The 10,661-nt window shown below is 43.6% G+C and overlaps 1 protein-coding gene across 1 annotated transcript in view; it reads right to left on the minus strand.

Annotated features, from left to right (window-relative positions):
- The window catches only part of TSEN2 (tRNA splicing endonuclease subunit 2), a 24,992-nt gene that overhangs the window by 3,222 nt on the left and 11,109 nt on the right, over positions 1–10,661 (minus strand). Inside the window, exons 6-10 of the mRNA XM_018554549.1 lie at positions 8,841–8,891; positions 5,980–6,118; positions 5,822–5,858; positions 3,411–3,522; positions 1,414–1,503 (exon numbers count right to left, since the gene is read on the minus strand). Of these exons, the coding sequence (XP_018410051.1) occupies positions 1,414–1,503; positions 3,411–3,522; positions 5,822–5,858; positions 5,980–6,118; positions 8,841–8,891 (429 nt within the window). The remainder of the gene's footprint in view (positions 1–1,413; positions 1,504–3,410; positions 3,523–5,821; positions 5,859–5,979; positions 6,119–8,840; positions 8,892–10,661) is intronic.

Below are 10,661 nucleotides of genomic sequence, written 5' to 3' on the forward strand. Positions count from 1 at the left end.
TGCCCCCCGGAGCCGATCCCGGGCCGCAGACGGGGCAGCGGATCCCGGGCGGACGCGAACGAGCACATATAGACGATCGGTGGGCTATGGAGCCGCTAATCGCCTATATGTGAAACACCCAGTAACGGGTGTGTGCAATAGTCAGGACACGTTACATATCGCCATGAACGTCTGAGTGAGAGTAATAATTATACGGCCATTAATTATTGATAACACTAAAGTGATAGGCGACGCTTAAAAACCCTTTTACTGGTCACGGCCAATTTTGGGTGTGGTCGTTTTCTGCGATTTTTGCGGCCGTGCGCAATTTTACAGCTTAACTTTTTGTGTCTATTTACCCGACATGACCCAGTCTTTTATATTTTACCAAAAAATTCGGGTGATAATAAATGTTTCATAACATTTCATAGGGAAACAGATTTGTTTTCAATATTCAGGGAATTTTTTTGGTTATATAGTAAAAAATAAAAACCCCAGTGGTGATTAAATACCATCAAAAGAAAGCTCTATCTGTCCCCAAAAAATGATAGAAAATTTATTTCAGTACAGCATTGCATGATGGAAGAAAAATCAGTCAAAGCACCGCAGCGCTAAATACTGAAAAACTGCATGGCCAGGAAGAGGGTTTAACACCCTGGTCTTCAAGTGTTTAATAAGAGCAGTCCAAAATTGTCATATACCTACCATCCCTTATGACCAAAACATACATTGAATGGAGGCATCGATGATCATGGAAAGGGTCATACACACTATGCAAGATTATAAGCCCCAATTCTATACTAAATGGAATACTTCGATTCCTTTAAACCATTAAACCATAAAGTCAAAAACAGGACTTATAATCCTCCATGCACGTTACAGTGATCCATCCCATTACTTCTCCCTGGCACTCATGAACTTATCTTGTGCGACAAATACAACATTACAGTGACTGGATACTGTTACTAATATAAACAAATTGTAATGTGTCTTCCTTTAAGACTAACTCTTGCTTTACCTAAGAGTTTATCTGCTAGATCGTTATTTTAAATCTTTATGATTTACATTTTCACAAACTTTAATAAATGTAAATTAAGCATGTTAGTTAACTCCAGAGACACAATGTGTGTGCTGAATGATCTCAATGCTTAGCCTACAATAGAGCAGCCAACACTTACAGTCTCTATAGTCTCAGGGCTTCCACTTCTCCATGAAAAAGCATGTGAAATACAAGCCGCTATGTTTCCAGATTCAAGCACTGTCCTCTCTGACTCGCCCCAATGTCTTCCATACAAAGCTTTAGAGCTCCAAATCCTCACAATTGCTGTTTAAAAACTTCAGAAAATGCCAGTTTCAAAAATCATGTGGTTATCTTACAGAAGGAATATTACCTGATAATTCATTGGTCAAATACATAAAAATAATCATACTCGCCTGAACTGTAAACTTTTTTATGCATTCTGGAGACTTCATGTCCTTTTCTGTAATATCCTCAGGTTGGATTAAATAACAGATCAGCAGTTCCTGTTAAATAAATGTAGCTGAATATATCATTTATCACAATCATTCCATCCAAAACGAATATTTCAGTTGATTTAGGTGGCAGCAGAATGAATGACTCATTGTTAGTATTCCTATAAGTCCTATAGAACAGCGTTTTTCAACCACTGTGCCGCGGCACACTAGTGTGCCGTGAGATATTTTCTGGTGTGCCGTCAATAAATCGTTAATTTCTTTGATCGATCAAAATTTTTTTGATCGATCAAAGTTACTCACCTCTCCGCCGGCTTCCGGGTCTTCCGTCGGAGATCCGGTGACGTCACGGACATCGACGTCACCGGACTCCTCCCCCCTTCCCCGAGTGGCTCTGTCGGCTAACGAAGGGAAGGGGGGAGGAGTCGGGTGATGTAGTTGCCCGTGATGGGTAACGAAGGGAAGGAGGGAGGAGTCCGGTGACGTCACGGACATAGACTCCTCCCCCTTCCCTTCGTTACCTGACGGAATCACTTGGGCTGAGTCTCCTCCTCACTCTTGGGCCGGTGAGTCATCGCATGTGTGTACAAGGCAAAATCTGCTACCCTGGTGAGACCCCACAAAGCCATGGGGCTTTTGGGGTTGTGTGGTAACGCTGGGTGTGCCATGAAGGAGTTATTAAAGTGATCATTAAAGTGTGACTCATTCTAACCGCAGAGGGCAGAACCAAATGTAAAGCCCCCCCCCTAACCCGGCTTCCTAGGAAAGAGAAGGGGGTGAAGGTGTTTCCCCCCGGAGTGTGGTGAGACCCCCTATGAGCCCTGGTGAGACCCCACAAAGCCATGGTGAGACCCCATGGAGCCCTGGTGAGACCAGGGCTCTGTGGGATCTTGCCAGGGCTCTGTGGGATCTTGCCAGGGCCCTGAGGGGTCTCACCAGTCTGGTGAAATCGCACATAGCCATGGTGGGACCCCATAGAGCCCCGTGTGAGACCCTACGGAGCCCTGGTGCTGGTGAGACCCTACAAAGCCCGGGTTTAACCAGGGCAGTGTGGGATCTCACCAGGGCTCTGAGGGGTCTAACCAGGCTGGTGAGACCCCCACATAGCTCTGGTGAGACCCTACAGAGCCCTGGTTAAAGCAGGGCTTGGTAGGGTCTCACCAGGGCTCTGTGGGGTTTAAGCAGGCTGGTGAGACCCCACAGTGCCCAAGTGAGACCCCCACTCATAACCAGGGCTCTGTGGGGTCTCACCAGAGCTCTGAGGGGTCTCACCAGGCTGGTGAAATTGCACATAGCCATGGTGGGACCCCATAGAGCCCTGGTGAGACCCTCACCCTCGCCTTTGCACAAAAAAGGTTGAAAAACACTGCTATAGAATATAGCCAACAGTGGCTAAGGCACCTTGCTTGTAAATTCTAAACATGTAAAAAAAAATCTGTACAAGGATATATAGAACCAGGATCTGTACAAGGTTATATAGAACCAGGATCTGTACAAGGTTATATAGAACCAGGATCTGTACAAGGTTATATAGAACCAGGAATTGTACAAGGTTATATAGAACCAGGATCTGTACAAGGTTATATAGAACCAGGATCTGTACAAGGTTATAGAGAACCAGGATCTGGACAAGGTTATATAGAACCAGGATCTGTACACGGATCTATACAAGCTTTGTATCTGCCTGTGTGTGTCCAGCTAGCTAAATCTGGGTGAGTCTCCCATCAGTATTGCAAGGTGTGATAACGGTTTCTGAGCCCCAATTTACCTCCCAGTATGCTCTCACTGTTCTGGAAAATTTGTTTTGTGCAACTGTAGTGAACTGCTATCTCTCATGCTCCTTTGGCTAGTGATACATGGCTGTTCTGTTTGCCCCTTTTTTTATTATTATGCACAGTGTCAGATGCACTTTGAAAAAGCTTTTTTATAGCTGTGCTCTCTTATGGAATTCTTTTTACCTTGGACACATTCATTGTTGTCCTGTTAAGGCCAGATAAAGACCTCCAGGTCAAAGGTCGCAGAGGAGAACCTTCATAATTGGCATTAGCAAGTTCCACAATTACAGAATAGCTGAAAGAAAAAAAAAAGATCCATTAGCATATCTAACTTTATACTAGGGCTGCAACAACTAATCGACATAATCGATTATTGAAAAAGTTGTCAACTTTTTCAATCATCGATTAATCGGCTTCTGATTGGTTGGCCCTGTTTACAGCTCCACACACGCCGTGTGCCGCACCTCCTCCTCACCTCACGTTCGCCGCTGCCAGACCCGCCCGCATCCACGCTCCACACGCCGCATCTCCTCCCCGCCTCACGTTCACCGCCCGCCCACATCCACAATCGGCACAGGGACGTGGGGAGAAGCAGTAAGTAGGAGCAGGTGTGGGGGGATGACAGCCGCCTATAGATGGGTAAGCCTGCACTTTCCCACACATGGTGCTCTATAATGTATTGCTGGGATTTGTATTCCTCTATAGCTGGTGGTACATTGTGCTGTGTATTATACATAGGAATACAAATCCCAGCAATACTTTATGCACTGTATGTATAGTGTACTATTGCTGGGATTTGTTGTACTCCTCTATAGCTGGTGGTATTCTGCATTGCGCTGTATAATGTACTATTGCTGGGATTTGTTGTACTCCTCTATAGCCGGTGCCATTCTGCATTCATTGCTGTATAATTTTTCACTTTCCATGTCACTATATTGCACACCACACTTTTTCTTTTTTACTTCCACCGCTCCCGGCTCGCTCCTGGACTACAACCTCAATACAAACCAGTAGTCCATCACTGGAGCCATTTTTTAAAATTTATTTAATTTTTTTATCCGATTAACCGATTAATCGAACTTAATAATCGGCTAACTAATCGATTTTGAAAATAATCGTTAGCTGCAGCTCTACTTTATACAACTTAAAAAGACCTTCAAAGGAAAGAGTCAAATGCCTTTCAAGTGTAATTGTATTGTAATTGTATTGTCAATTCTGAACTCATTGCCCATTTCCTGCCAGAGCCATTTATTTAGTTTTTTTGCGATTTCGCGGGTGCGCGCAATTTTTAAGCTTGACATGTTTGGTGTCTATTTACCCGACGTGACCCCGTATTTTATATTTACCTAAAAAATTGGGCAATAATAAATGTTTCATAACATAATGTAAAAAAACAACTTTATTTTTTCAACATTTTCAGTAATTTTCCCGAAATATAGTAAAAAATAAAAACCCCAGTGGTGATTAAATACCACCAAAAAAAACTTCTATCTGTCCCCACAAAATGGTATAAAATTAATTTCAGTACAGCGTTGCATGATGGAATAAATGTCAGTCAAAGTACCGCAGTGCTGAATACTGAAAAACGGCCTGGCCAGGAAGGGGGTCTAAACACCTGGTCTTCAAGTGGTTAAACATTTTTTTGGTGTTTTTATTTATTTATTTCATTAAACTTTCAAAAAGTAAATTTCTTTTTTTTACTTAATCTTCTTACCATCACAAGTGGTTTGATAAGCCCCCTATGCGATAGCATTGTGCAGATGACAGGATCTATCAGACCCCTAATGTCACCCGTACACAGTTGAAGCCAATCAAGCACAGACCATGCTCGATTAGCTTCTTCCCCTGTCAATTGGGCTGGAGATTGGCAGTGCTTAACCCAGAAGTGCTCAAAACCGAGGACTTCCATGCTCGTTTCTCACAGGGGAGTTCCCCCCTGGACACATGGCGGGGAGATGGCTGTAGGGGATGGAGTTAAGGCACATTGCTGAATATGCGGAGGTGATCGGGAGGCTTTACAGTCACCCAAAACTCTTCACCATGACAGTCAACATTTCAGTATATGAACAGGTAAACAACCGCCCAGCTGCTATAATTTTCCTTTCACATCTCTAAGCTTTGTAGAATTTTGATGTTCTTTTTTAAGTTAAAGTATAGGAGCCGCAGTTTCTGGTGATTGTTTAGATCTAGTGCCACAAGCCTAAATGTCTAAGGTTTGCCTGCACATTAAAAGCCCATCTCAAGACGGGAGACAAAGAGAGACCCCCCTTCCCCATTGAAGTCTATTTGGTTGTAATGGGCAGGTGCTGCCAGGATAAAAAACAAACACCTGAGGCCACGGCTGACGAATTGAGGGAAAGTATGCTCCTGGGAAAGGTGGGTATGATTAGGTCAGAGGAAAGGAGCAGAAAGGTTAAATGCACTTTGTCTTAAAATGCACTTATTCTTTTAAGATTTGTAGAAATAACAATATAGAAGAACATAAGTGTTCAAAAGATAAATAGGTGGTAACATACTATGTTAGGAAAGTAAACTCTAAAACATAGCAGGTTCTATGCCAAGACAATAGCTACACCTATTTTTCAGTTACCAACCTTGCGTGGTAGAACGGTGGACCTTTACGATATAACACTAGAAAAAAAAAGAAAAATAGTTTTTTCTCGGCAACACATGTATAACAATCATCAGTTGCTGCCAAAACTGAAATAACGGTTTCAGGTAGACTTAGCATTTAATCTCAAGGATTACTTACACAGGTCAGTCCCATATTTCAGTCCCACTTTGGGCACCCAGCCTTTGCTTCGGAAGTGGTGGTATGCCATGTAACTTGTCGGGAAGTTCTGTTGTGCTGCACAGAAAACTTTCCAGAGTTTCTGGATCGTTAGAGGTTCCTAAGAGGGATTGATGGTCTGCAATAATTAATCAAGTCATGCACTTTAGAGACCTTCTAACTACTTTATCAGATCAGCAATCAAAATAAGTGGCATGCACACATTGTACCTTAAAGGAGAACTATGAGGTGAGTGACATTCACTCATCCTCATTAGAGCTGCAACAGTTAATCGATTTAGTCGATTAAAATCGACGATTGAAAACGTTACCAACGTTTTCGATCGTCGATTCGTCGGCTATCGATTGATTTCCCTGTTCGGGGCTCTACACGCGGCCTGAAGCACACGCTGCTCACGTCCCGCTGCGCCCGCTGTGCCCACAGGACGCATAAGCCAATGGTGGAATAGGTGTACGGAGCTGCAGTGTGGACCAGGTGTGTGGGGGTGCAGTGTGGACCAGGTGTGTGGGGGTGCAGTGGTGGAACAGGTGTGCAGTGTGGAACAGGTGTACAAGGGTGCTGTGGTGAAATAGGTGTTTGGGGGTGCTGTGGTGGAACAGGTGTACAAGGGTGCTGTGTGAAACAGGTGTTTGGGGGTGCAGTAGTGGAATAGGTGTGGGGGTGCTGTGTGGAACAGGTGTATGGGTGTGAAGCGGTGGAACAGGTGTATGAAGGTGCAGCGAGGAACAGGTGTATTGGCGTGCAATGGTGGAATAGTTGTGTGGGGGTGCCGTTGTGGAACAGGAGTACAGGGGTGCTGTGGTGGAATAGGTACGAGTTACGCTACGCACGCCGCGGACGCCACGACCATGCCGCGTATATGCCACGCTCACCACACAAGCCGGACACACGCTCGCAGAGCACGCCGACGCCGCGGTGACTTACAAGGGTTCAGAAACAGGTAAGGGGGACCTGTTTTAATGTTTCCTGTTTAAAAAAAAAAAGCGGCACACTGTAGAACACCAGCAGCTATAGAGGAACAACAAATCCCAGCAATAATATATTAAACACCCTGTATAATGTACTATTGCTGGGACTTGTTGTTCCTCCTATAGCTGGTGGTATTCTCCATTGTGCTGTATAATGTATTATTGCTGGGATTTGTAGTTCCTCTATAACTGGTCAGTGGTAATCTGCATTGCGCAGTATAATCATTATACAGCGCAATGGAGAATACCACCAGCTATAGAGGACTACAAATCCCAGCAATAATACATTATATACAGCGCAATGCAGAGTAACGCCAGCTACAGAGGACTACAAATCCCAGCAATAGTACATATGTAGTATAATGTAGTATTGCTACATTCCTCTATAGCTGCTGGTATTCTGCACTGCGCCGCTGTATTATGTACTATATTGCACACCACACTCTTTTTTTTACTTCTACCGCGCCAAGCTTGCTCCCGTGATGGACTACAATCTCACCACAAACTAGTAGTCCATCACTGGAGCCTTTTTTTTTTTATCCGATTAATCGAACTTAATAATCGGCCAACTAATCGATTATGAAAATAATCGTTAGCTGCAGCCCTAATCCTCATAGTTCTAGCCGACCTGTGACAATGAAACTGTCACAGGTCGGCTCAGTAGATCGGGAAGAGAGCCACGGCAGAGAGCCGTGACAGGGGAGGGACTGGATTCCCCCCTCCCCACCGCGATCCTCCAGCGCTGACTGGCGGAATTGATGGGGGAGGGGGCGGGTACAGAAAAATGTAACTTTCAAATTATTTTAAATTGCTCCACAATGCACATTGACATAAATACAAGAGTATGGGCGTACAGCATAAAATATGCCTCTGTTTGCGGTGCCAGAGAGCCCCAGCTGCTGGATTTTTTTGCCCACAAGACTGTACTGAAAGAATACGTTGTACATGGGCATACGCATGTAAATGCTGCTATTTGCATTCACACCCATGATCTGGACAGAGGTTCACTTCAAGTACTATATTACCTTGGACACTGGAACTGAATTTTTAAAGACCACCCCTCTGGTCCTGTCGCTAAGTAACAGCTCTTGAAGCTGTCAGTCCTGCCATGAGTTTCCCCCGGGGAGATTGGAAGGCAGCTCTGTTTTGGCTGCCTGCACTGAATAATAAATAGCCTGACAAAAAGCCAGCCTCCCTGTCTAGAACTGCGCATTGAGAAAAATGAGCCACAGCTTATGCAAATGCAGGGCGGGCTGCAGTGTTCCCAACTAGGATTCCCTGCATACAGAACGGTATTTACAGTTTAACTACCTTTCACCCTTTATCACAATCTTAAAGTGGACCTTTACCCCCTTTTACTAAAAATCACAGCAGCATGCAGCTCTGCATGAGGACTTAAAATCATCTTACATTAGTAAAAACAAACTTTTTTCATTGACTTACAAAATGTATCTACTTCCTGATCCAGTTCTGGCACAAATGATGTAAGTGCCAAAGTATTGCATCTTAGGAAGGTTACATCAGCAGAGCTTGCTGGGAAATCTCATGAGATCTCAGGGAAAGGCATGTTCCTCCACTGAGATAATGTGCATTGTCACATGTCCTAGTCACATGTGCCAGAAATCAGGAAGTAATGAGAGCTTGTAATCTACCCTTAGTAAACATGGCCACTGTCAGGAGACTGGGTAAGAAAAGAGAAATAAGGAATGCAAAGAATACAAAGCCTGCAATTATCTAGAAGTATGTGTTTGTAAATTGTCATTACTAAACATTTCTAAAGGTGTGTTTTGTTGTAATTTAAGGATATGGGTAAAAGTCCACTTTAAATAAGAATAAGATAACAGAAATGGTTACCTTTTTGTATGACACTGATAGACATCCCAAGCCATACACTAAGAAGAAAGCCTGAGGAAAGAAGAAATACATAATATCTAGGGTTATGTTGGATTTAAACCATTTGACACTTTTTTATTTCTGTTATGTTATTGTTTTTGCTGTTAAAGAGACACTGTGACTTTACCCTTTTGGGGGTGAAGTGTGGCTTTACACAGCCACTCTCCCTTTGCCCTGAATGGGCAAAGTGATAATGTCTCTTCAAGGGCCTGTATTGACAGGCGTTTTGTTCATTTCAAGCAAGTTTTGCATTCCCATACAAGTCTATAGAGATGTAAAACCCGCTTGAAGCAGGTCAACGGCACCTGTGAATGCATTCTGAATGATCTCAGAAGTGTCACAAACTGATGCCATCAACACAAGCTCAAAGCCTGTTGACACAGGCCCCAAGCCATACTCTGACCAGAAACCCAACATGTAGAACACACGTTTCACCAACAACATACCTTTGGGCCTATGTTGATGGGCTTTTGCATTAATATATATGTCTATGGGAATTTAAAACCCGCTTGAAGTTGATCAAATGCAGTTCAGAAGATCAAATGTAAAGTCAATGGACACAGGCCTATAGGCTCCTTTGGAGAAGTGGGGAATCCCAACCAAGGAACAGTACAAGTACACAGGGAGGTCTGAAGAGGCGATCCCCATTAGCTCCCGGTGACATTATTGGTTCTAACATAATACTGAATAAGATAAATTATAACCTTATAACATTAGTTATATTTTAATTACTCCTGCCTGTAGGAAGATTTCCCTGCACTTCATGATACAACAGGAAGTGGAAATCGCTCCAAAGTTAGGGGAAATGCCACCTACGACACCTGTTAGCGGTACAAGTCTGCCCTTTAGAACACAACATGGTGGAATTCCTAATACTTATCCTGTGACACAGAGAGCTTTGGTCACTTTCCTGAGGAAAAAAAAGCTGACTGAGGCTCTAACTCTTCCTTGTTCTATCCAAAACTAGAAGAAAAGTGATAAAGGAGCAATCCTAGGGGGATTGTTATTATATTAAGCGATACTATTCTCAGTAGGGATGCACCGATATATCGGCCGCCGAAACATATCGGACGAAAATGGCACTTTTGGCATACTGCCGAAAGTGCCATTTTCCTGCCGATACATCGGCGCATCCGTGATTTCTTTTCTCCCCGTTGGGCGCTGCTCTATGTCGCAGCGGGGAGAAGATAAAGTGACAGGCAGCCGAGCGCTGCTGTGGAGAGCGCTGTGAGCGGCCAGCGTCTCCTCCCACACCGCTCTGCCGCCTATCACAGTCCGGCCGAGTGGTGTGGGGGCGGAGACAGCGCTGTCACAGGAGGCTGGGCTCTTCTCCCTACACCGCTCGATCAGCCTCCTGTGACAGCGTGTCAGAGAGAAGAGCAAGGTACACACACTCAGTGATCAGTGATCGCTGAGTGTGTGTACATAATTGAGAATATGGCATGTTAACTATATCCTCAATTATGAATGAATGGGAGTGATCTACATCACCCCCATTCATTCATAATTGTAGTTATAGTAAACAAACAATGTACTCATATTATCAATGAACAGGGAGACTCATAGAGGATTCCTGTTCATTGATAACAGGGGATGCAGAAAAAGAGATTGAGGACTCTGTGTTCTCAATCTCTTTTTCTATTTTAAAAGGGAAATATCAGGGGTCTGTTTAGCCCCCTTATATTTCCCAGAAGCCCCTAAAAGTAAAAAATAAAAATATTTAATAAAAAATGAATTCATAAAAATAAATATAAAAAAATAAAAAGTTTATAAAAAATAAAT

Source organism: Nanorana parkeri, unplaced genomic scaffold (genome assembly GCF_000935625.1).
Source record: "Nanorana parkeri isolate BGI_ZX_2015 unplaced genomic scaffold, ASM93562v1 scaffold164, whole genome shotgun sequence".
Taxonomy (NCBI): Eukaryota; Metazoa; Chordata; class Amphibia; order Anura; family Dicroglossidae; genus Nanorana; species Nanorana parkeri.